Source organism: Urocitellus parryii, chromosome 5 (genome assembly GCF_045843805.1).
Source record: "Urocitellus parryii isolate mUroPar1 chromosome 5, mUroPar1.hap1, whole genome shotgun sequence".
Lineage (NCBI taxonomy): Eukaryota > Metazoa > Chordata > Mammalia > Rodentia > Sciuridae > Urocitellus > Urocitellus parryii.
Genome location: NC_135535.1, coordinates 25,704,392 through 25,731,484, shown reverse-complemented (window position 1 = coordinate 25,731,484; position 27,093 = coordinate 25,704,392). Strand labels below are relative to the sequence as shown.

Genomic DNA, 27,093 nt, shown 5'->3' with positions numbered 1-27,093 from the left:
ATTAGTTACAAATGTTTGGTGTCATGCACTTAATGTACTGTGATCTCATAGATATTTTTAGAGGGACGCTGTAAATCACTGCAGGAGGATGACTGCCTGGCTGCCGAGGGTTCTACCCATCAGAGAATTTCCTTTTAACCCATTCCCACTCCACCCACCTGCTATCCTTCCTATAGAAGAGAGACCAAGCAGGGTCACATTCAAGAATTTCATAGAGGGAGCCCCGTGAGGGAACTATCTCCACAATGACTTAAGAATTTTTAAGCTTTTCTGTTAATGTTGTCTTGGGAACGAGATTGCTGTGTTTTGGTTTGATCTTTGGCTTTATGGAGACTTGGCTTCTTTACCATCCCCTGTAGTGGAAAGGGAGGAAAAGATTACGTTGGGGTTTGGGCATTGCTCGCTAAGGAGCTGAGGCTCCTGTGGCTTCACTCTGGATGGAGTCCTGTGCTGTCATCCTGGAAGAATTCACTCCCTAATTGGAGAAGGCACCACATTGTTGAGAACTGGGCGATGGTTATGTGCTCTGGTGGGCAAGGAGTCCATAGATCAGCTAGTTCCATCGCACCAGATGTAGCTCATTCCTCCATTAAAGATGGCACCCTGCTCCACTGCCATCTGAGAGGTGGGATGCAGAGCTAGAAGTCCACAATCTGCATCTGAGAGAGAATGCAGGGGTTCCCCAACTTTACCATGCATCATGCTCACCGAGAGAGCTCATTAGAGCTGGTTATCACCCCAAAGTCTCTGCTTCAGTGGGTCTAGAATGTGGCCTGGGAACCTGCATTTCTAATGAGCTACCTGATGTTGCAATGTTTCGTTGAGAACTAGTGTTATAGAGGTTAAGAGAGTGTGGTCTCTGGAAGCAGGCAGGTTTGAATCCTGCCACTGGCTACCTATGTGACACTGGGCAAGTCTCAAACCTCTTTGTGCCTCAGTCTCCCCATGTGCAAGACAAACATAACAGTCATGGCACCTGCCTATCACATGGGGCCATTATGGGGATTAAGAGAGTCTCCTTGTATAAGGCACTTAGAATATCACCAGGCATATAAGTGCTCTGTAGAACTTTATTCATCTTAATCCAGGTCTCATTCAACATGTCAGAAACACAGATAAAAACTAGAAGTGCCTGGACCTTCCATCAGGATTGGAGATTGGGCCCAGGAATGGATATATTTTTAATCTCTTTAGATAATTCTGACATGTGTCCAGTGTGGAGAACAAAAGACTAGCTTTATATCAGGGCCTGAGGACTCTTGTTGATCCTGGTTTTGTCTGCAAACCCAGGCTCTTTGTCCTAACCTAGAAGATGCTCATGCTTTTACTTTGAAACATTTTCAGAAGCCCTTAGTTGTCGGTGAGAGCTTGGATATGGTTTGTTGCCACCAAACTCACATTGAAATTGAAGCATCAGGGTACTGCTAGCCGCCAGGGCCTTCAGGGCTAAGTAGGCCATGAGTGGGGTGGAGGTAGTCCTGTGGGAGTGGGTCGTTATCATGGGTGGCTTTCTGGGCTGCTTTCTTCTCCCCCTTGGTGAGCAGCCCTTGACCCTCACCAGAAGCCGGTAGATGCTGGCACCATGCTCTTGGACTTCCAAAACTGTGAGCTACTTTAGCCTCTTTCCTTCAGAAACCACCCAGCCTCCGGTGAGGCTGGCATTTTGTTATATCAACAGAAAACAGACCAAGAGGGTCCCCAAAGAGAACTGTTTACATGTGAATGGAGGTGGGGGAACCCAGCAGTATTTCCCTTTCATGAAAACATTGAAACTTGACAGGAAGGAGAGGGAAGGAAGGGGGGTACTGGGGGAAGAAGTCAGATGCCTGAAGCAACTTTTGAGGTTTGAGTCCTTTTTAATGCTTCACATCTGAATGCTTCTTCTGCCTTTCATTTTGAAATATTATTTATTTCACAGTCAATTAAGACCATGTGTTTCTGATTTGTTAGCACTCAACTCATCAAAACGTTACTTGATGTTGAAGAAATTCATGTTGACTCTTAAAAACAAAAAAAAACTTTTTTTTTCCTCCCTCTCACGGCCCCAGGGGAAAAGGTGAATGGAAAATTAAATCTACATTGCTTCCTCTTCAAATTTGGATTTGCCGGGTGGTTAGTTGAGACTGGAAAAGAGGGGAGGGGCCACTTGTTTCTAGGGGCCTTTCCTTTAAGAATGGTCTTTAAATCTCTTTTATTGGATCTGTCCCAATGTCTCTTTCATGGTGGGTGATTATACTAGAAGCCCAAGAGAGGGCACATGATCCCGTCTGAGCTCTGGTGACAAAACGTTAGCAGAAGGTCAATATAAAAAATTTAAGGTTTTTCATTTCCTTTCAGGCAAGTTCCCCCAGCCTGAACCATCATATTTCTAATTTTCTTCCTTCCTCCCTCCCCTTCCATTTCCCACTTCACTTCTCCCCGCCCCTCCCAGGCTATACACCCAGCGGTTTTAAAGTCTTGCTTTGCTAAATTTGCCAGAGGTGGTTTATGTAATTGAAAACAAGGTGTGGTGAACAAACTCTGTGTGTGTGTGTGTGTGTGTGTGTGTGTGTGTGTGTGTGTGTGTGTGTGTGTGAGAGAGAGAGAGAGAAAGAGAGACAGAGAGATTCTTTCAAGGAAAGGAAAGTCAGAGAAAAAATGGAGAGCAGCCATATGAGCAACTTGAAATGACAGAGCCTGGTGCCATGGCAGGGACACCTTTGAGAACAAGCCCCGAACCCCCATTTGCCTACATGCTCAGAAACACAGCATCTCGTATAACAACCTAAAAGTTAGGTTTCACACCTCTAAGATTAGGATGTGTTCTCCCTGAGGTGTGGGGTGTTTTCTAGAACATAAAGCCATCCTGCCAACTTCTTATACGTGAAATCATTATACTAACAAATGGGCCCTGGGAAGTCATGCTTTGTTCCTTACGTCCTAGGTGGAAAACTCCTGTCGAAATTTCCTCAGTCTGAGCCAAGAGCCATAAAGCCACTGTTCCTCTTATACCAAGAGCTACTGGCTATCCGGGTGCCCCAGGCAAGCCCAGTGAGGCCAACCACCCTAAGATCAGCTTGCTCCCAGGGCTAGCAGCTGGGGAAGGCTTGTCTGCACACAGGACCCTAGTCTTCCTTTAATATCCAGGAATTTAGGTTCAGACAAGGAGAACAGGAACAAGTCCTGTTGCTCTGCTGTTTTTCTCCCACTGCAAAATTATAGGCCCACTAGATTCTGTCGTGGTGCCTCTCAGGCCCTTCCTCCCCTGCTCTGTGTCGAGCATGATTTCATTACAGATCACATGCAACTCTGGAGGAGCTAGCAAAAGCTTGAGGATCTCAGTTCCAGGAACATGTACCCACATGGGAGAAAGGACATTTGCCTCACTTTCAAGAGGAGATGAGAAAAACCAATAACTCGTAGCAGGCGTGCTGAATTAGCAAGAGGAGGTTGACTTGTAATCAAAGTTAAGCGAGCAATGGTTTTTTGAACTCTTAAACCCAGGAAATGAGCTTGCCAATCTGCTGTACCGGAGAGATAGCATCTTGGCACCCTGGGAAACAGGGTTCTGACAAACATATTATTGCACTCATTCTCATATCTATAAGAATGTCTTTAAGATTATTAGAAATTCTTGGGGCTGGGGCTGGGACTCAGTGGCAGAGCACTTGCCTAGCATTGGTGAGGCACTCACTGGGTTCGATCCTCAGCAACACATAAAAAATATATATATATAAATAAAATAAAGTTATAAAAAATTCTAAAAAAAAAGGTTATTAGAAATTCTTGAGAAAGCACAGGTACCCACCTGCACAAATCTTAGTGCCTCCATTATGATTTATTGAAAGTTTATGCCGGCCCACACCAATCCTATCTTTTTCCCCAGCGGTTACCATTTTGGGACAATCATGTTTAATGAAATATTTCATATATAACAGCACTGGCCACCTCAAGCAGGAGTGTCATCTACGGGCTTCTTCACTCCAGCTCCTTCTGTTCCATTTAGATTGTCCTTGCAGAAGATCCATTATCCCCGTAATTAAACAACCCACTGTCCCGATTAAGTCATTCTCTGTTACTTCAATTACATCCCATTGTTCATTAAATCCTGATGTTTGCACTTCAGCAATCTTGTTTTTAATACTCCTAGCATTTGTGGAGAAACAGTGAAGTTAATTAACAATTCTTGAGATTTTTTTTCTTTTTCTTTCTACCATACTGCATATCATTTCCATTATGACTTGCAATAATACTGAAACCATTACTAACTTCATAGTTAGTGTTCTGAGCTTCCTGATCAAAGAGTGAAACCATTTTTTATAATCATGTTAGGTAAGTCATTCCCTAGTTGATGGCAAGCCGTGGAAAATGAAAAATTAACTTTAAATGGGTGCATTAAATGGCTTTCCTCTCCATATTCTTTCGTCTCACGTCTGTAATCTTGGAATTAGAAAATAATTTAGTTATCTAAGTACAAAAGTATTTAATTTTCTTCTCTGTGGCTCCATTGTGATTCTATTATATCATTATTAGAATCTTTATTTATATTTATACAATTCAGAGAATGGTAACTTTTATCACAAATGATGATGGAGGTAAAAAGCGTTTTCTAGATTTGTCTTTTAGGCATGAAAGTCAGTCTTCCCTTGGAAGATACTGTTATCTATAGCAGGAATCAGCAAACAACAGCCTGGGGCCAAATGTGGTCTCCTGATTCTTAAATAAAGTTTTATTGGAACACAGTCATGCCCATTGATTTCCTTATTATCTATGGCTGCTCTCCTGCTACAGGGACAGAGTTGAGTAGTTGCAACAGAGACCATATGAGCCTCTAAGCTTTAAATATTAACTATCTGGCCCTTTTCAGAAAGTGCATAGGCCCTTAATCTAGGGCTTGACATAATAAAAAGTAGAATCCTCCATCCCACCCATCCCAAAGGATTGGTCTCTTTGCCTTCCTTCTGGGGACACAGCAATGGAAATGAAACTTATGGAGCTCTCTGCAAAGAAAAAAACAGAAAATATCAAAATCAATTATTTTGAGCTAAGTCAGTTCTGCTTCATTCTAGGATGTACATAATGCTTGCAAATAACAGAAAAATTAGTAAGAGAAACTTTAATGTGAGGAGTTTTTCTCTAACTTGTTTCTTTGACATGAAAAAGGGCCCCCTTTCACCCCCATGCCCACTTATGATGTTGGGGGTGCAGAATCTTGGATCCAGGGAGTTGTGGCCTGTCTGTCTTTGGTGGGGAGAGGAGAAGGAGTGTTGAGTAAGGAGGGGGGTTGGGTAGACCCAGTTTTTAAGGGGTTGATAGCCAGCATGTCCCAGGGCCACTGATGCCAGCTTGGAAAATCTTAGAGACTTTTCTGAGTTTGGTATAAGAATCAGACCTTTTTCTCTTGACTTTCATTTGGCCCTGGAATGAAATTAGAAATATATTTTATAGGTTTTATTTAATGAAAGCAATTATTGCTCTAAGACCTTTTACGATGAAGTTGCTGGTTTGTAATAAATTCGTTGACAATTACTTTCTGGGTGTTATAAGGCATTCTGGCAAATACACATCGGTTTCCCTGCCCTTCCTCACCAAGAATGAGGTAAAAAGAACCAGTAAAGCAACCGGGTCATTCTCCCCCCAGGAAAATGTCACTCCGCCTCCGATTCAGCCTCTGGGCCCCTGCAGCCTTATTTTCTCTGTTTCCTCAATACCCAGAACTGCCGGGAGGTATTAGGGACCATGGGGGGAGACCACTCATGAGATAGGCATGTGGTCATAGGTCCAAGTGCCCAGGGGCTGGGGCCAAAGAGGTGGGTGGGCTTGGCGTTTTGCAGTCCTGGGTCTGAATCTGGCACAGGCCACATGTCTGTGTGACCTTGGGGAAACCACCTACGTTTCTCTCTGTTGGTTTTCTCATCAGTAAACAATCAATGATGAAACCCCACCCTGTATAGCTGTTATGAGATCAGGAAAGAATATATAGAACATGTTCAGCCACCCAGCCTGTTTTTCTTGTCACCTGTAAGGTACACCAAGCAGAAGTGTCCCTTCCGCATTCCTTTTGGTTGGTTAGTTATTGACGACGGGTGATGCTGGGAATTGATTAGCCTGCTCCACCGTGGTGGAAAACATTTCTTAAATGCCTGTGTCTGTGTTATTTAAAATGTTACGTGTAACTCCCGTGGCTGGGCATTTACAACCAGTGGCAGATCGTGGCTGGCTGGACAGATGTGGACAGGCAAGAGAAGTGATCATCCTGAACAGGTACCCAGAAGAGGCTGGTTTGGGACGTGCTATAGAGGGACCAGGCCCTTCCAGTGTCCCTGGCCGAGCACTTCCCAGATGGCCTTGCCCTTCTAATAACTCCTGGGTGCCTGGCGTGGTCCCTCACAGGGTGCAGTCCAGCTGCACAGAGCCGAGAGTGAGCGGCCTGAGGCTTGAGCCACAGGGAAGCTGGTTTCTCTCACACGTGTGGTTGCGGGTGGCGGTCCTCGGTGGTGGTTCCCGTTCTGGATAACTTCATGGCCCCACCCACTTCGGTGAACCAATTTGCCTCGTGGTCCAAGGCACCTGCTTCCCAGCCTCCTTCCACATTGCCACAGCAGGACCTAAGCACAGCTGAGAAAAGGGGACAGACGGTCACCAGCTGTCTTTTAGGGAAGTTTCCCATGAGCTGCCACAGAACACATCCACGTATTGTCATTGGCCAGGACTTGGTCACATGGCCACAGACAGCAGCAGAGACAGGAAACGATCATGCATTCTGCAAAATTGTCCATGGGTGTCACCTGAACCACAGGGGGTCCAGCCTCCTCTCCCAGGCGTCCAGCCTGTCTCCTCTGGTAGCACCGACTGAGAACCTCTGGCAGGGTTCTGCTGCCCAGAGAAGGTGGGCACCTTGACTGGCCTTCCATCTTTGCAGCTGAGAGTCTGGACATGTCTTCCTTGTGCCCCCCACCAGCTCTATGACCTTGAACAAGTTTCTAGACCTCACTGTGTCTCAGTTTCTCCATCTGTTAAATGAGCTAATAATAGTACCCACTTCATAAAGTTGTGAGGTACAAGAAGTCAGCAGATTCCTTCCCAGTGTGTGATGAGTGTTCGACAAGTGTCGGCTGTTATTACCAGAAATACGGAGCAGTGTTCTCCCCTTCTCCCTTATTTTTGCCTCAGTAGGACTTCTCCCTCAGATGGCAGGTGGTGGTTTGGGGACAGCAAGCCTGGCCCTCCCTTCCACCCCAAAGGAGTGGGATTCTTTCTCTAGGCTTCCTGACCTGGTAGCCCAAGTTAGAGATGGAAGCTGATAGCCAGGGGTCTCCATGTCCAGACGCCTCCTTCTGGAGAGGTTCTGAAGACCCAATCCCAATCCCTCTTCCTTAGCCTTCCCAAGTTCTGTCCCCTGGAACACCTGCTCCAAGCTGGAGGTGATAGCTCTCCACGATACCAATCTTGAAAAACAGGATGGTGTCCTTGTTCCGCAGTGTTGAAGATTAAACACCCAGCAGAACCAAGGCAAGGGTAGAAAGTGAATTTGATTTAAGAGACAGAAGAGGGGAGGGGAGAGAGAGAGAGAGAGAGAGATTTCTCCAGAGAGGATGGGCCCTTTTAGCTGGTGCCCATGGGAGTGGGTGTGTCCTGCCCCTTTATAGATTTTGGGTTTCCTTTGTAGCCCCAAGGGGTGTTTTCTTGGGTTGGAAAGTGTAATTCCCCCCCGCCCCAGGTGTTAGCAACTGGTTGATGGGGACGTGCTATCTACCCATTTCCTTTCCTTTGATAATCAGCTACCTGTCCTTTGCCCTGTCTCATCAGAACCCCTGAACCTCCCCCCCCCCTCCATCCCTCCCACGGTCTCCCTGGCAGGATCGGTTGTATCCACCTCTCGTTCTCATCCATTAGGACTCACCAGGCAGGAAGAGTGCCAGACTCAGCTTCCTGCTGTCATGCCCTGCACACAATAGGTGCAAAATAAGTAGGTGTGTGTGAATGAAGTTGTCAACCTCAGCATGGACAAAGTGAGTGCTGTTGGTTTGGGGACATTCAGCTGTGAGAGAAAATAGGTCAAATGACGCCTGAAATAGTAAGGATGCGGGGCTATGCTCAGACAGTCTGCTGCTCAAGGCCGGTCCACACGCTGCCTCAGGCATCACACCAACACTCTGGGCCACTGTCTCTGCCCTTCCTCTTGAGCCTGCCCTCCTGCTCACAAGATGGCTGCCATAGCCCTGAGCACTACTCATCCCTTTTGTTTGAGTAGAAAACTTTTCCTTTTACCTGTTGTTGGCTGAGGAACTTGGACACATGACCAGTTTTGCTGGTGGAGGAGAAAGGGGAGTGGACACTATGGCTTCCTGGTCTAGCTGGGGCCCCAGCTGTGGATACCGGGCTTTTATTAGCAGAGGAGGAGCCATGCCTGTTGGTTGACAGTCAACCTTTGTGTCACCTCAGCTTTGCTGATACTTTCATGCAGAGGAAGTAGGGAGACCCAGAGCAGCTTCTCTCAGTAGAGTGGCACCTTCCTGGGGAAAAGGCCAGTGTACATTTTAGAGCACTTAAGCCCTTGATGGGTATTAAACATGAGTCACCACCCTGTAGATTTGCACCACACTTACTTTCATAAAACCTTCTGGTATTTTGAAAGGCAGAATCACCAGGTGTTTATTTAAGAACACGGAGCTCCAGTTCCTGGTTCTCTTGCTGGGGGACCTTGTGCAATTTATTTAACCTCTCTGTGCATGGGTCTGTCGCCTGCAAAATGAGAATAATAGCTGAGTCCATCTCAAGATTGTCCTGAGGTTTATTAATACATACTAACATACACACACTCCATGTCTTAAACAGTGCTCAGCACACACCAAGCACTCCTTCGTTTGCAGTCACCACTATCAGTATTATTATTAATTATCATTATTTTTGGTACTATGGACTGAACCCTGGGGGTGCTTAACCATTGAGCCACAACCCCAGCCCTTTTTATTTAAAAAAAATTTTTTTAATTTTTTTACAAATTCTAGTTGTAGATGGGCACAATATCTTTGTTTAATTAATTTATTTTTTATGTGGTGCTGAGGATTAAACCCAGTGCCTCACACATGCTAGGCAAATGCTCTACCAGTGAGCCACAACCCCAGCTCCCCAGCCCTCTCTTTTTTTTTTTTTTAATATTTATTTTTTAGTTGTAGTTGGACCACCTTTATTTTATTTATTTATTTTTATGTGGTGCTGAGGTCTCGCACGTGCGAGGTGAGCAATCTGCCACTGAGCCACAACCCCAGCTCCGCAGCCCTCTTTTTATATTTTATTTTGAGATAGGTTCTTGCTAAGTTGCTTAGGGCCTCACTAAGTGGCTGAGGCTGGCTTTGAATTTGTGATCCTCCTGTCTCAGCCTCCCGAGTTGCTGGGATCACAGGTGTGTAATGATCACATTCACCACTGTCATTATTTATTGATCCTATCACTCCTTCCAGATAAGAACGATGAGAATTTTAAGAGTAGAGAAGTTGGTGGCTTGCCTACTCTCCAGGGGCTGGGAGGGAGCAGAGAATGGGCTGTGGCTGTGGAGGTAGGTGCTCGGCCAGCCCTCCCGCCCTGCCTGATTTACTCAGCTGCTAGAGGCGCCTGGTGGCTGAGTATTGTCTCCTAGCTGCCTCCCAAACCTATCGTGAATGGTCCCAGAGCAGGCCCTTGAAACCTGTGCTTTAAGGTCTCAAGGGCCTGCAAACCTGACACCAGGGACTGGGAGAAGGTTCCAGGCCAGTGGGTTTGATGGGGGAGGAGCTGGAGGAGGCGCTCCCACTGGGAAGTGCTCCCTAGGGGCCCAGAGGCTGAAGGCCGCCCCCCCCCCCCCCCCCCGCCATTGAAGGAAGGCCCAGGGTGGGTTTTCCCAGCTGCAGGTGGAGGCTCAGTGACCTGAGAGCCCCCAAATGCACATTTTAGGAAACTGCTGTTTGAGCAGTAAGTGTCAGCAGCATAAAAATGAATACAAATCAATTTGTGTCTGGCTTTGCTCTCAGAATTCCCTGTGGACTCTCTAAAATGCCATTTTACCTCTTTTCCACCCATCTAGCTGTGGAGGCAGTGGGAGATTTACATTATTTTACATTCAGTTAGGAATTTTTTTCCCCTCACGGTTATGTTTTTAAGAACATTTATTGCCTATAAAGAGGTGTTTTTGTTAAAGACAACAGAGCCCGTTAGGTAGTAACAGATTGTTATTTCGCAAATACCTATAAAACTATTACCTGAGCCGGGATCAGGATCGTAGGGCTCTGATTAAAAGGTGCTTCCATTCATCTCTATCTTGGAAGCCCCTGTGGATGAGCGCTCACTACCACCCTGGGATACCCCTGATGGAGATGCCAGGTCGGTGTGGACACAGCCTCAGGCCTGGTGCTTATGTGCATTCTGCAACCATGTATGTAGGACTCCAGCCGAGCACGCTGCCCACGGCCAGGTCTCAGACGGGAGGGTTCCCAGGCAGTTGTTGGGCCCCAGAGGAGCAAGGGCCAGGGTGCAAGAAGGGTCAACACCGTAGCCCAGGGTAGGATGGTGGCACCAACTCTATAGTTAGGCACATCAGGATTGCTTCCTGGCTCTGTCACTTACTGGGTTTCCTGGAGCAAGTTACTTAGTCCTTCTGGGCCTGGCTTTTCTCACTCTCAAATGAGGAATCCTTGCTAGGATGCTGGGAGGATTCAAAGAGGTTTGCCCTGGGGCGTAGCTCAGAGATGGAAGGCAACCTTAGCATGCTCAAGGCTCTGGGTTTGCTCCCAGCACCAAAAGAAGAAAGAAAGAAAGGAAAAGGAAAATGTATGTCTTGAAATGTATTTGGCAGAGGTTTTGGCCACAATAAATATTGTTTAAAAAAAGGGGGGGAGGGGGGAGATGAGGGACAGGATGTGGATGTGAGGCTTCACCTCATTAGATGCTTCTGGACAGTCTGCTCCAGAAGTCTTGCCCAGCTTCTCCCCGTCTAGAGTTTTGTTTGTGAACTGAGAAGCAGTGAACCCTTTGCTGGTCTGTGGCTGACCCAGAAAGTATGTTCTCTGAGAGCCGGCCAGAGCCCCTCTGCCCAAGTGTGGAGACCTGCCTGGCCCAGACTGAGTCGACCGGGAGGTCAGGGTCTGCTCACACTGAGCCTTCGTCCCTGGGCCAGAACTGGACCCAGGTTTCCTCTTGTATTCTTATAAACAGGATGGTCGGGGCAGGTTTTTAAATCACCTGTCTAGTCCTTTGGGGCAGTTATAACAAAGCACCACAAACAGGGTGGCTCAGAAACATCAGAAATGTGCTTTTCACCTTTCGGGAGGCTGAGAAGTCCAAGGTCAAGCAGTGTCAGATCCCGTGACTGGTGAGAGCCTGATATCTGGAGGATTTGCCTTCTCCCTCTTCATCCTTGTAAGCCCCTGAGAATTGGCTTCACCATGGTTACTGACTCCTCGGGGTCCCGTGACACTGGGCAGAATGAACCACGGAGCACTCAGACGCGTGTCTGGTGACGAGCAGCTGGGAGATGTGACTTCAGGACCACTGACGGGGCCGTGAGGCCTCTGCCATGCTGGTGGTTCTCAGGGGCACGTCTGCTCCCCGGTTGTTCCTGTGTTGCAATCCTATCCCACCAGGAGATTGGTCGTAGAGGCGGCACCTTCTGGAGGTGAATCTGTCTCTAGGGAAGAGGCCTCCGTGATGGAATTGGTGGCCTCAGAGCTATTGTGCCCTGCCCCCATCGTGAGGGGCAGAGGAGCCAAGTGACTGGCTCCAGGAACACAACTTGCCCAGCCAAGAGCTACCCCAGGTCCAGAGGCCTCCTGTCCACATGGGTGGTCTGCAGGTCGCATCTCCCAGTGCCAGTCACCTGTCACCAGTTACAGTTTTAAATGCTATGTGGCTCGGTGGGTTCATTGTCACAGTTATTCCCACTTTACAGCTGAGAAGCCGAACTACAGAGGGTTACCCAGCTGGTGAGGGGTGGGCGGAAACTGAAGTCAGGGATAAATGGCTGGCACCTTCCTCCTCACCATGACAGAGACCTGAGCATGTAGTTCGAGTCCTGCTGGTCAGTGTGGAGGGAGCCTCTGTTTCCCAATGAGGGCACACTGTGACAAGGACAGCAGACCATGGAATCGACTTGATAAGTCACTGCTGCAGTTGTCCTCCTTCCCAGCAGCTCCAGAATACATCCTTTCACTTAATCTCCTAACAGCGCTCAAGGGGCAGGAACTATTATTATATGCACTTCAAAGTTGAGGTGATCCCAAGGATCCTCGTGCCCTGTAATTTCTTCCCATTCCCATTATTGGATGGTTTTACAGTCCTTCATTAACCCGGGCCCAAATCCATGAAATAATTGTGCATTTTGTACCCTCTGCCTCCAGGATCACCTAGGTGCCCGGGAACCTAAACTGTGTCACGCTACTGACGCAGATCCTGGCCCTCCCCTGGATCCCGTTCACCAAAGTCAACCTGAACTTGCTTTCAGATGCCTTGTGAGACAGCCCTCCATTCTGTTCCCACACACAAGCCTTCCTTCCCCCATTAGTCTGATTTTGAGGTTTCGCTGCACTGGGAGAATTAAATGACAAAGTAATGGCACTGAAATGTAATTAATGCAGGAATAATAGTACAGGGTGGGGAATCTCAGTATTTTAATGAGGGCTCAGACACGTCTGACTGAAGGTGTTGAAGTGGAGGGGAGATGAATGCTACCATAATTAATGATGCATATTAAGAATTGACCTCTTTGGTGTGATCAATACGGGGACCTCGTAACCTTTCCTGTCACCCGGAACTTTACTTGTGGGACTCTGTGGTTCTTGTTAATAAAAAAGATAATCACCAGTCTGCCCTCATTTACTGTGGAAACTTTCCAATTTTTTTTTTTTTTTGAGGATGAAATTAGAAATCGCCATTTTTGGAATATTTATGTGTATGTATTTTTTCCTCCCAGATCTATTTATTCAATGCTTGCTCTATAATGAGAGTTTTAACTTTCTGTTTTCCTTTCCATTATCCCTGAAAAGAATGGATTATGGAGAAAAGATTAAAGTAGTATAATGCGCTACGGTGTTTGCTAATGTGCTGTCGGAGGTATTAGTAGGGCTCGCTGAAGCTTGTGTCTTTTATGAATGCCTTTCAGATCGCAATTATCTAATAGACTTGGAAACCTGTTTGTATTCTTGCAGGCATTAAATGTCGTCTTTGAAAAAATCCCAGAAAACGAGAGTGCAGATGTCTGTCGGAATATTTCAGTCAACGTCCTTGACTGTGATACCATAGGCCAAGCCAAAGAAAAGATTTTCCAAGCGTTCTTGAGCAAAAACGGCTCTCCTTATGGACTCCAGCTCAACGAGATTGGTCTTGGTAAGGTGCTGTGGGAACTCTGCCCTGATCCCCTGATGAGTGCCCGCCTTGCCTTTGCTCTCTTCCTGCCCTGTAGCTTCTGTTTGGCAAAGCTTATGTGGCCAGTTTGTCCCCAGAGGGCATGTCTGGGGGGCCAGGGGACTACTTTACTCTTTCACCAGCATTGTGACTCTGCCTAGCCAGCAGAATCCTTCTGAGATGCTGTTTTTTTAAATATTGTGTTTGTAAATCAGATTCATGAGATTGCTGACCCTGAGACCAAATGGAACCACCTTGCATCAGGATGTACAAAGAGGTGTAAACCCCGTGCCCTCCGTGTGTGTTGCATTTCACATTGGCATTTGATTTGTTTGTTGTGATACGGAGCATGTCATTAGTGGGTGTCTCAGCCGCTGAGTGTTAACTCCAGCATGCCGGAAAGGTCATCTTCCTCTCTGTGCTAATCGCAGGCTGCATTAAGTATCTTCTCCATCCTCCCCCAACCCACAGCAGCATCTGCTATGAATTCATTTGCGGGCTCTCTGGTATACTGCAAAGGAGAGCATATGCGTGAGCAGGCTAACAGGGCTCCGCTCCCCTCAAATGTTCATCAACATTTTAAGAGTTGAGCTTTGCGCAGGCCTCCTGGGAGATCGCTGGGGGGTTGTAGAGCAGATAATGGGACAGGAAAGCAGCAAAATCGTGGCAGTGACAGACAGCGTAACAAGGTTCATCTCCCCTCCACGTGCAATTGTAGGCCTCGACTAAGCAGGCAATTAAAATCTTCCCCCTCCAATCAAACCTGCTAGAGAAGAGCCTTGAGGCGGGGTCTGGGAAGTCTCTGGGAGACCCTGCAAATGTGCAGTGACTGCTCAACCTGCTTCAAAGAAAGCAGGGTGTTGGGCCACCTTTCTCTACTGCTTTTCTTTTTCCTTCCATTGGATAGACTGCTGGGCAGCTCAAAGACAGTCTCAACTTACTTGCTTACAGACTGGGTAAAAGGGGAGCCCCAGCCAGGAAACCACGGCCTAATCAGACCATCAGCTCCCTCACTTTTGAATATGTGTCTTGCAAATGTGTGGCTCTGACCACTTAGGACATGGGCACACCCAGCCCAACAACCACAGGGAAAACAGCCTCAGGACTGCCCCGTGGTAGTGACGGTGTTGTCTTCCCACTTTGCCTGGATTTTTTTTTTTCAACCAGGCATCCCCTTACCTCCTAAAGTAGGAAGGCAGGGGCAAAAACAAGCTAGTGGCATTACATTGTATGCTGATAAGCGGGGACACAGCCTAGAGGCCATGTCGCACTTCTGCATGCCTGCTGCTCTTCCAAACTACCTCCAAGGATGGTCTCAGGAAACTGAGGCAAAGCCTTAGAAATCAGCCATATATTGTACTGAAACCCAGTCCTTTCTGGGATGCTCAGACCTCTTTCAGTAGAGGCTCAGAGAGAGATGCCCAAAGAGGCAGGAAGTATGTAAACAGGAATGTCACACCCAGCGCAGTAGGAAATAGTGGGGTCTGACTTGGGAAAGGACTTGCCATCTAAGAGAGAGCCACTTGGCTTCAGCCAGGGGTTGCCATGCAGGCTGCAGGGTCAGTGTTACCTGATTGTTACCTGATTTTTTTAAAAAAATTAATTTTTTCTTCAGTGCTGGGGATTAAACCCAGGGCCTCACATGTGCCAGGCAAGTTGTATCACTGAGTTGCACCTCCAGGTGTCATGTAGCTCTCTCCCTCAATCCCTTTTCTCTATCCCTTCAGTGTCCCTTCAGTTCCAGCAGCCCCTGGACAATAGGAGCTGTTGGCTCCTCCTGAGCACCAGGGTTTGTTTTTTTTTTTTTTTTTTTGGTGTGGGGGGGACTGGGGATTTAACCCAGGGGTGCTTACCACTGAATTACCTCCCCAGTTCTTTTTTTAAAAATTTTGAAACAGAGTCTCACTAAGTTGCTGAGAGTCTCTCATTAGTTTGCTGTCCTTGAACTTGAGATCCTTCTGCCCTGGGATTGTAGGCATGTGCCACCATGCCTAGCAGTCCCTGATTTTTAAAAGGAGAAATCAGGAGTCCACATTTTTTTTGTTTAATCTCCTAATATTTAAATGTGGAAGTTAAATTGATGTTAACATAATAATTCAAACACTGCAGGTTCAGGAAATTTTTAAAAAACAACAACAACACATTAGTAGCCACATTCTGACGTTCGGGCACAAGCTGGTCACCCTGCGGGAAGTTTGCACCCTGTTTTACTGGTGGCTGCACAGCACCTCCCCTGCAAGAACCTGTAGAGAGTTCATATTGCACCTTTGTTGGTGAAAATGTGTTCATATGTGTGTGAATATTGGAAATTCTCTGAAGCACTTAGACCCTTGGAGGATGCCTGGTTGTGTCTTCAGTGGCTTTACTTCCAGGCTTGGCCTCAGCGTGAAAGCTTCGGGGAGAAGCAGACTGAAATGTCAGAGCCCTGAACACAAACCAGAAACAAAACAAAGCTCAGGCTGCCAGTCTGGCTGATGCGTCTCCACATCTTCAAAGCTTTACCACTTCATTCAAATTTTATTTTTGAAATATACGTGTGAAAATAGCAGCAGGAGAGCATTTACATTTTTTTATTAATTTTTTTTAGTTGTAGATGGACATAATACCTGTATTTTATATGTTTATTTTTATGTGGTGCTGTGGATCCAACCCAGTGCCTCATGCACGCAGGGCAAGTGCTCTACCACTGAGCCACAACCCCAGCACCACATTTAAGTTTTTCATCGTGATTTTAAAATGGAACAAAATGACTCCCCCCTTTCCTTTTTCAGAGCTTCAAGTGGGCACACGACAAAAAGAACTTCTGGATATTGACAGTTCCTCTGTGATTCTTGAAGATGGAATAACCAAGCTGAATACCATTGGCCACTATGAGGTAAGAATGAGACTTGACCTCGACATTTACTTCTTCTTAACCCAGCTGAATTGGATGACCTCCAGTACCAGGTAAATTCTTCAAAAAATAAAAAGAAGGGGCTGAGGCTGTGGTTTAGCAGTAGAGCACTCGCCTAGGCGCTGGGTTTTCGATCCTCAGCACCACATAAAAATAAGTAAATAAAATAAAGGTATTTTAAAAAATCACATCAATCTTAAAAAAAAAAAAAAAAAAAAAAAAACAACCAGGACTCCCACTTACTTTCTGGAATAGTTGTCAGATTGCTGGTTTCTGGGACAGAAGTTTTCCTTGGTTGCTGATTCAGAGGAGCCCAGGAATTGCTGTCCCTTGTGGTACACTTGGAGGTCTTCTGTTTTCATGCTGCCTGATCACTCCATCCTGCAGTTTAGATGGGAAGTTCTGGCCTGATGAGATGGTCTGGCCTTGCAAAGTGTGTTCCTAGGAAAGCCAGAGGATAGCTGTCACACACACGTGACGGCCACATGCCAAGTGTATTGATGCCAACAGAGCCTGTGAAAGCCCCAGACCTCACCTCACTCCATGGTGTTCACAGCAGACCTTGAATCCTTTTGTATCTGGCCCTCATTCTAAAGAAGTTCTCAAACTTTCTGTGTGTTTGCAATATGCAGTGGTACTTCCTTTAGCCCTTGACCATTCTGCTGGGTGAAGGCTGAGGGAGTACGTGACTCTCCCAAGACGTGAGTGCCAGAGAAGCCTGTGCATGGCAAGGAGGCAGGGAAAGTTCCTGAACACACTGGACACTGGGATTTGTTCAGCAGCATTAGCCACGTCTTTGTTGAGTGTCTGTTATGTGCTAAGAGCTGGGAATGGACAGGAGAGGCGCGAAGACCAGGTCACACTGAGATAAGGTGCCAGCACATCCAGCAGACAAGGGACGCGTGTGTATTCAAGAGACAACTTTGGACTGGTCGAAATGGTAGGAGGGTTCTGGGTGGCAGTAAGAGCTGATAATATCGGGGCTTAGGGAGTGCTTATTCTGGACCAGGTGCTGACTTCAACGTTAACCTTTATTTCGGCTCATTCCATCTTACGGCAGTCCTATGAGGTCGGTTCCATTGCTTATAGATAGGTACACTGAGGCTCAGGCCTGTTATTTAGCCAGTAACTTCTTCTCCAGAGAAAGGCCAGAGAAGTCGGAGGGGGTGCTAAGAAGGGGAAATGCAGATCCTTCAGGCCTGTTCAGCCTCTTAGGAGTTTGCATTTTACCCAAGGACAGCAGATCGCAGGAGAGGGCCTTTAGCAGGGGAGACTTGTGTTTCAGAAAGTGATTGTGGTGGGCATGGGGTGTGCACAGAAGAGCTGCAAAGCTGGAAATAGGGAGCCCCGCTGGAAGCTGTGGCAGAATTTCAGATAAGGGATGGGGCTGTCCACAGTAATGCAGTGCCGTGGAGATGCCCTGGGGAATGGATTCTGAGGGGCTCAGGAGATGGATGCTACAAGCCACCTGGCAGGGAGATGAAGTCAGGGAGGGGTCGAGGCTGACACTCAGGAGTAGCAGGTGCTTTTCCACAGATAGCTTAGAGCTGTGTTTCACGGCTCAGAAATCCCAGGGAGATGGGCCCACGCTAGGCAGGCCTTTGAGCTCTGCCCTCAGCCAGCCAGAAGCTGAGACTATTCTAGAGCCAAGGTTTCTGGACGGCAGCCAGGAAGAGAGAACACCCATCCTTGGGCTCTATGGCTGAGCAGGTCTCAGACTCAGTTTGGAAATGGTTGCCATGGTGACACCTGAGCCAGTACTGCCCTCCTGGCTTTGCTGGAGAAGACCTCACAGAGGAAGCTGCAGAATCACAGCCTGCTCCTGAGCTCAGTCCTCTGCAGCCTGGGTTTCCTGGCCTTGGAGTCATCTTTCCAAGAGCAGTCATTAGCTTTGGGGTTTTGTAAGACTCCCCAGAAAGCTTTATATATTTATCTATCTTTTTAGAACTAGGCATTGAATCTGGGATTTCAAACACTGTAGGCAAGCACTCTATCACTGAGCTGTGTGCCCAGAGCTATTTATGTTTTTATTTTGAAATGGGATCTTACTAAATTGCCCAGGCTGACCTCAAACTTGCAATCCTCCTGCCTCAGCCTCCCAAGTTACTGGGATTAAAGACAGGGGCCACCTTGCCCCGCTCCCATGCAGCTATCTAATAGTATGCATGGCTGGACTCAGGAATACAGGCATCGGTGGGCAGAGGGAGGGTCGAGTGGGAGGCACTGCCCTGCTGGGTGAAAGTGGCCAGGGAGGGGCTTATTATGGCACCGCTGAGAAGCTCTGAGTTCCAGACCTGCAGGCCATCTCCTCCTCTCCCTGTGTCTGGGTGGCAAGCTTTTCTAGACATCAGGAAGGGGTGGAGCCACCAGTACCCCGCTTTGATGCTCCTGGCTAGAATGCCTGCCTTGCTCAGCTGAGCCTCCCCACTCTGTGCACCTGTGCAACACAGAGTGGGCCCCTCAGAAAGAGAGGTGGCCACTCGGTGCCTTTAGTAGGGAAAGGCAGGACAGGTCACTCCAGCGGGGAAAACAGAGGTACTATAGCTGTCCGTGAGGCACGGGGAGGGCCTGTCAGGGGAGATGGAACATCCCTCTTCACAGAGACATTGGCTGTGCTAGACACCTATCTGCTTAAGGATGATAATGAAATTAATCCGGCCGGTAGTCACTTCCCGTCCCAATGATTTATTGGCCTCATAGCCCAGCGTCACTGCATGGTGGTAATAAATGACAAGAGACTAGGACATGAGGGCTTAAAGGCTTCTCCTTATGTTTAAAAAGCTGAGCCATAAGGCAAATAGATGCAGAGAGCTTGAAGGAAACTGGAGGTCATCGGCTGCGCTCTCTGAGCCTGGGCCATTTCCAAAGCCCTGTGTTCTAAAGACTGGTCTAAGCAAAGCCTCTGCCACCCTCAGCTGCCTCGACCTGTGCTTGATGCAGTAGTGCCTCTGCAGATTCAAAATTGGGAATAATTTGACAGGGCTGGGCTGAAGTTTGCTTCTGCCCTTTCATGAAAGAAAAAATTTCTCCTCCAGCACTCGCTTTTCCCTCCAAAGAGACAAGATGCTAATTATCACTCTTATTCATTTACTAAAGCGCCCTAGTTTGAGTCACTGTAAGTGCTTGAAAGCAAAAAACTATATTTCATTTAAAAATAGGGTCTAATTCAGAGTTTTAAGTGATTCAGACTCACCTCCCTCCAATTAGTCCAAATTAGTTCGGTTTTAAAGTTAATCTTTACTGACGGCCAGTTCCTCCTCCTATCTAAACAAAGTCCCTGCTGTTGGAGCTGGAGCCCTGTTCTTCTTGCCTTGTTCTGCCCTTGGGGCGAATAGAGTGGAGCAGGTCTCCCCAGGATGACTGGCTCTTTGTATATTTGAAGAACAGGTTTCTAGAGGGATCTGAGGGATCTGCAAAAATATAGCATCTCCGTGGACCAGATGCAGCCCCCCAGATACCTACAGGATGGCACACAAGCCAATTCTGGCATTGCATGATGACAGCTGTGGCTGCCAGTGCCCAGCACCATGGACACACACTGGCTTCATCAGTGTTCACAACCACCCTGTTATTTTAGGCTGGAGCTGTTTGTCCCCTGCCTCCCCCCACTGTTTTCCATCAGATGAACACAGGGGAGAGTGAATTTCTGCTCCAGTCTCCTTCAGTCTCGGACAGACAAGGGGTTAAGTGAGCTGGTGTCTTTCCAAACACATTAAGGCGGAGGCGGCTTTCTCCCTATAATTAAGCCTTTCCTTAAGTGCCTCTGTAACCGGCTTCAGCTCTGTGGGCTTGACTGTGAAGGGGACCACGCTGTTCTGGAGCAGGTGGGATCAGTGGCACGGGCTGCAGGCCCAGGTGGCCAATTTCTCTGCAGTCCAGGCTTCTTTCCTCTCCCCTGAGCCCTGTGTGACTCTTGCTGTGCTGTGTCATTGCATCCACACTGCCAGGGGGTGGTATCAACGGTGCAGGGAAGGTATTTTGGGGGGCAGGAAGTTTCCTCTACAGATTGCACCTCTTTTTCTGATAATGCAAGGTTTGGGGAGGCAGAAAAGATGATGAATCTTGTGTGGTTGAAGACTGTTGCTCACCCCAAGAGTCGGCAATGCAGAAAGGGTCACTGCCAAGGCCACTCCTGCCATTCAAAAGATATTTAAAGCTCCTAGGAATGTCCCAAAGTGTCTCTTAGGGAAGGTTAGAGGTCCTTTCGGTCGGGTGTCATCTGTGATCCTAAAATGAAAGGATGAGCCACTTCTGCAGGTCTCTCGAAGCATGAATGCCTTGAGGTGCTTGTTTGCATGGAGAGCACAGGCCACACTGCTGCCATGCTGGGCATGGTTCTAAAGGCTTTTATCAACAGCAACTCCTCTCATCCTCTTTTGTGCCCCGTGAGATGAATATTGCCATTATTCCCACTCAGAAGCCCAGAGAAGTGAAGAAACTTGGCCAAGGTCACACAGCTCCTCTCACTGATGCCCCAAGGCTGAATGCAGATGAAAAATGAATCACTGTAGAAACTGTGGCTTTCCTCGGGGCCAGAGGAATAAACTTACCCAGAGCCAAGCCTCCTGTTCCCAACCTCTAAGCAACCTGGCTAGAGAGCTGGGCCTGATGAATGACATAGATACCCTGGTAGTTAATATCCTCTGACATTAAACTCAAAGGGCAACGTCTCTTAAGATCTTATGATGAATCTCGTGGCTGTGGGTTATAAAATGCTTCCTTGTTTCTGATCCCACTTTAACATCTCTTGTGACTAGCTGTCCTTGAAGATGGCAGTCACCTTCATCCGAGGGAGGCCAGCAGTACCAACCCCCCCAACATACCCAGAACACTTCAGTTCCCAATTTCACACACACTTGGAGGCCCAACTCCCTGAGGAAGGAAGAACCGAGGGTTCTCTCTCACAGACCCCGAAGGGAGTTTGCTCCTGGGCCCAGGGTTAATTTCAAGTCAACAATGGAGAAGCAGGAGCTCTCTGGGTCTTTCCTCTAGTTTCAAGAATCCCTTGGAGCTCTGTGCTCTCTGTGTGAGTGGATGTGTCTGTGGAGAATCTTCCAACAACCCCTTTCAAATGTACTGAAGGACTGTGCAAGGTCCCTCTGGCCCCAAGAAAAAAAAAACCACTCCCTTTTCATCTGCCTCCAGCCTTGGCGCATCAGTGAGGGGGACAGTATTGACGGGGAGAGAGCAATGTTGGCGGGTGGCCGCTGTGACAATGCTCGTGGGATGGAATTCTGTTTTCAGATAATACCATTTTGACAGAAAGGTGGCTTCAGTAATGAAAGAGACCAGTAAGGGCTCCCACAAGGTAATTTATATTGATTTTTGTGTCTTTAGCATTTTTTTTCTTCCAATAGGAAAAATTATCATAATATTCAGATCATATTCATCATTTTCCATAAAATCCACAGCTATAATTCCATTATTTCTCTTAGGCTGAACCATATGAAATTGCCAATAGCTGAGTGTCTTGGTCCATAGAAATGACAGTTTTATAAGGTTAAATATAAGTGCAACCTTATATTTCTAGAAAATCTGTTTTTATGGGATAATCTCCAACTTAGGCCCTACAGATAATACTTGACATCAAGAAATCTCATTGGGTGGGGATGTGGCTCAAGTGGTAGCGTGCTTGCCTGGCATGCACGGGGCGCTGGGTTCGATCCTCAGCACCACATAAAAGAAAATAAAGATGTTGTGTCCAATGAAAACTAAAAAAATAAATATTAAAAAATTCTCTTTCTCTCTCTCTCTCTCTCTCTCTCTCTTTCAAAAAAAAAAAAGTGTGGGTCCTCAACTTCTAACTCTGCTTCTCTGAAACCTCATCTTTCACAAACAATTTAAAAAAAAAAAGAAATCTCATGCTCGTGCACATTTTAGGAGTGACTTTAAATTATTTACAGGATCCTTTTCTTCCCTATGTGGTCTCGACTTCTAATTCCGACGAGGGGTATCTACAGTCATGTCTGCTGTGTCCTGCCTCAGGCTGGCGTCATCAGAGGGTAGCCTTGTAGTCACTGTGAATCCTGGAAGACTGTGAAACTGGGAAGAATTTTACTTGAAATTACCGAGGGCCCCCATTCTGCTCTGGGTGGGAGAAGCAATCCTGCTGCAGATCCATCAAGGGACATCAATCTTTCCCTGATTTAATCTGGTTTTCATCCTCTAAAAGTAGGAGCCTAGAGAATGCTCCCTGCCTCACAGGAGGATGGGACGATTAAATGAGTCACCCTTAAGGAAGCATGTGGAGCTCCTAGGACCGAACAAACAGCATCACAATTTTAACCCTTCCGATTCTGAAGCACTTTTCAAAAAGGCACTTCTGTCCTTAACTCGGCAACAGCTGACTTGTGCAAAATAGGAAGCGGAAACCTTTCGCCCCCCACAAACATCTGTAAATGATTTTTCTGTTCTTATAATAGAGTTAAAGCGTCACATGGGGTGGAAACGTTCCAGCCCCAGAGCAGCTGTGAACAAAATTCGCTCTCTCACACACACACAACTCATCCACTAATAAAATGCTTTTACACTGGCTCTTGGAAGATAATTTCAGAGTAAAATTTCCTTGGTACAAGCTGTGTCTACACTATCTTAATGCCTGAGCACAGTGCCAGCAGCAAGACGTTGCCAGCTCTTGAAAGGACATTTGAACTTCTGGCAGCGCTGCTGATGGGAGGCCCGTCCCTGGTGTTTGTGATTATAGAGCGAGGGGGCTCGCTTTTGGCAAAACAAAGCGTCTGACAGTAGCCGAGTATTGGCTCAACACTCAACAGGATCCGTTCAGGATTCATTCTTTGACAATTACCCAGAATGAATCACCGGCTTCCTTTTATAAAAAGATATTTATTGGCTTAGAAACAGAGCATAGCCAGCTCCTCGTGGGGAGGAATTTTGTAACTGTGTTCAAACAGCCCCATAAGCACCGTGTGTGAGGATGTCTGAGGGGGGCCTGCACACGGCGTTGACCTGAATTGCATCAAATATGGAGGAGAACTGAAAAATCAGCCAGGAGACAAGGAACGGCTCAAGGGAAAGGAGAGGATGTTTGGTAATAATAGCAGAGTCAGAGAGCTCACCAAGACTTCAGATTCCCCACTGGTGACACTTTGAAGAGCCTGCTCACCCAGCCAGCCCTCCTCCCTCGAGATGTCTCCAACGCCAGCAGTTGGAGACCTCTAGCATCACTCAGGGACTGGCTGGACACAGCTGGCTGGACAGCTGTGTTGGGCCCCCTGAAGAGCTGGCTCTTTCTCTGCTCCTCTCTCCATGGGTGTGACCTGAAGATTAGGTTTAATCCTTAGAAGCTTGTGAGGGAGGCTTTTTGATAACCAATGTGCAGCAGGCTAGAAGAGAAATGACCAGCCTCTTGTTTTTCTTTTCCCCCCCAAACTGGGGAAGGCCAGGCATTAGAGTTTAGAACAGCCTTGGAGCTTCAGTGGAAGGACACATCGCTTGGCTGATAATGTTCAGAAAGGACATAAGCTTCCCTGCCATGATCCCAGAACCAAGGTGGGGAGCTGTATTCCCTGCCACCTCCTCTTCACCCACTTCATCTTAAACTATTGGGGACCAGCCCCTCCCTCAAAACAACTTAAATAAGGAGCCAAGTTTGCCCTTAGGATCTTAGCATTCATCTCTCCTTCCCTGAAGGTCACTTCTATACCTGGCTGTTTCCCAGGACCTATCAGGGCACTAGAGGGCCACTTGGCCCTGGGCTTCATGGTCCCAGAAGGTTTCAGGTGAGGACATTTGACTTCATCTCCAAAACAGGCTTTACCTAGGCACAGCATGAGCATGATAGTAAGGTCAAAGTATTTATCAATGTATACATTTAAAATCTGTGGCAATTTCTTAACAGGTCTACTAAGTTATAATTTATATACCTTAAAGCCCACCTGTTCATAGTGTAGAATCCAGTGGCTCTAGATACATTTACAGAGTTGTGCAAAGTGACACCATCTACTTTTAGAACATTGTCATCAGCCCGAGAGGAAGCCCTGTTTTCATTAGCATTTGCTCTTTTTTTTTTTTTAAACATAACTATTTAATGTGAAAAAGACACTGGAAGGCAACCCAATAACTAGTATTTAATAACATAAAGGGATGTTAGCCATTTTTTTCTCTATTTCCTTGAAGTTTAAGTAATGATATCATATAGCTGTGAGAATTGTTTTCTTTTTGTACTGGGGATTGAATCCTGGGGTGCTTTACCACTCTGCTACATCCCAGCCCCTTTTATTTTTTGTTTTGAAACAAGTTCTCACCTAGGACCTTGCTAAGTTGCTGAGACTGGTCTCAAACATGTGATCCTCCTGTCTCAGCCTCCCAAGCTGCTGAGATTATAGGCATGTGCCATCATGCTCAACAGCTATAAGAACTTTTTAACAGTAGTGTTTATTAGTAAAGGGCTTTAGTTTAGAGGTAATTCAATAATTTTTCTTTTTAAAGAGAGAACAAACATTCTTAGAACCCATTCTTGGAGCCCATGTGACAGGAACATGTTTTAAATGAAATAGTTTTTATAATAAAGTCCTTTAGATTATTTCAGAAATAAATTCTTGTGTTAGATATAAAAAAAAATTTTAAAGAGAGAGTGAGAGAGAGAGTGAGAGTGAGAGAGAGAGAATTTTTTAATATTTATTTTTCAGTTTTCGGCGGACACAACATCTTTGTATGTGATGCTGAGGATCAAACCCAGGCCGCACGCATGCCAGGCGAGCAAGCTACCGCTTGAGCCACATTCCCAGTCCAGATATAAAATTTTTACATCAAAGATGGTTCTATTAAAGTAAATATGGTATAGTTCGAATTCTTCTGGTCTCATTTAAGTATAGTCATTTTTTTAAATTAATTTTTTATTTATGTATGACAGCAGAATGCATTACAATTCTTATTACAATATAGAGCACAGGGGCTGGGATTGTGGCTCAGAGGTAGAGCGCTTGCCTATCATGGATGAGGCACTGGGTTCAATCCTCAGCACTACATAAAATAAAATAAAGATACTGGGTCCACCTATAACTTTAAAAAAAGTACAGAGCACAATTTTTCATTTCTCTGGTTGTATACAAAGTATATTCACACTAATTCATGTCTTCATACCTGTACTTTGGATAATAATGATCATCACATTCCACCATCATTAATAACCCCACACCCCCTCCCTTCCCCTCCAACCCCTCTGCCCTATCTAGAGTTCGTCTATTCCTCCGATGTTCCTTCTCCCTTATATCAGCCTCCTTATATCAAAGAAAACATTTGCATTTGGTTATTTGAAATTGGCTAACTTTACTTAGCATTATCTTCTCTAACTCCATCCATTTTTCTGCAAATGCCATGATTTTATTCTCTTTTTATTCAATTGTATATATATGCCACATTTCTTTTTTATCCATTCATCTACTGAAGGGCATCTAGGTTGGTTCCACAGTGTAGCTATTGTGAATTGTGCTGTTATAAACATTGATGTGTCTGTGTCCCTGTATTACGCTGTTTTTAAGTCGTTTGGGTATAGACTGGGGAGAGGGATAGCTGGGTCAAATGGTGGTTCCATTCCCAATTTCCCCCAAAATCTCCATACTGCTTTCCATATTGGCTGCCAGTTTGCAGTACCACCAGCAGTGAATGAGTGTGCCTTTTTCCTTACATCCTTGCCAACACTTATTGTTGTCTTCATAATAGCTGCTGTTCTGATATTTCTTCCCCTCCCTGCTTTAGGCAGTGAGTAGTCTACTTGCTGTGGGTGTAAATTGCCTATTCTGAGCATTTCATGTATATGAGATCATACAACATGTGGTCCTTTGAGACTTGGCTTCTTTCACTTCGCGTGTTTTGAAGTTCGGCCACATCACAGCATGTATGTTTTATTGTTTGGCAATTTTTTTGTAGCATATTTGTGCAATGAACACAGGAATAAAAAAGGATGGACTACTGGCAGACACAACAATGTGGCTTAACATCACAGACCTTATGTTTACCCTCAGAAGCCCAATGCTAGTGTCCATTTTGCATGATTCCCCTTCTATGAAGCACAGAATAGGCAGAACTCGTCAATGTGATGGAAGTTGGAGAAATGACGACGTCTGGATGAGGGTGGGTGGTTGTTGCCTGGGAAGAGGTGATGGATGCCGTTCTCAAGACCTTGAAATGCTCCTGCCAGGATATGGGTGGTGGTCACTCAGGTAGAGTTCTTAGATGAACATTCAATTAACTACATACCTAGCAGTCAATGATAAGCACTCTCCTGTGTTAGACTTGCCAAGTTTTTGTTAAAAAGTATGTGCAATTCTTATAACTTTTATCCTTAAAAAAAAAAAAAAACACTACTACCTACCAAAAAGATCAAGTCATTGGTTCTGCCAAATGAATTCTCACTAAATGAGTACATCCTGTAGTTAGCACCCAGGTCAAGAAACAGAAACCCTCTCCTGTCCCTTCCTGATCACTAGCCCCACTTTCTTCTCCAGTATCTAATATCATAATTTGACTGAGTTGCTTTTTAGCTTTATATAATGGAACTGTACAGTATGCTTTCTTTCCTGTCAGACTTATTTTGCTCAACATTATGGTTGTAAAATCTGCCCATGTGACATGTAGCAGTAGTTAGCTCCTTTTCATTGTTTTATAATCAAGAAAATACTCCAACTTATTTATTCATCCTAATGTTGATGGGTATTCAGGTTATTTCCAATATGGGGCAGTTTCAAATAGTTTACTATCAGAATATTTGCTTAGTTTGTTGAATATAGACCTACATGTGAAACTGCTCTGTCGTAGAGTAGACACCCAGCTTTATATGCCAGTTTTTGAGAACCTGTTTTGGTATTTCTTCATTTCTTAATATACTA

General features: G+C 46.1%; 1 protein-coding gene across 2 annotated transcripts in view; it reads left to right on the top strand.

The window, feature by feature from the left end:
* Positions 1 to 27,093, top strand: part of Plxnc1 (plexin C1) — a 146,552-nt gene that overhangs the window by 106,539 nt on the left and 12,920 nt on the right. For both annotated transcript variants that reach the window (XM_026397059.2, XM_077798584.1), the window contains 2 exons: positions 13,158 to 13,335; positions 16,125 to 16,228. In XM_026397059.2, coding sequence (XP_026252844.1) covers positions 13,158 to 13,335; positions 16,125 to 16,228 — 282 coding nt within the window. The remainder of the gene's footprint in view (positions 1 to 13,157; positions 13,336 to 16,124; positions 16,229 to 27,093) is intronic.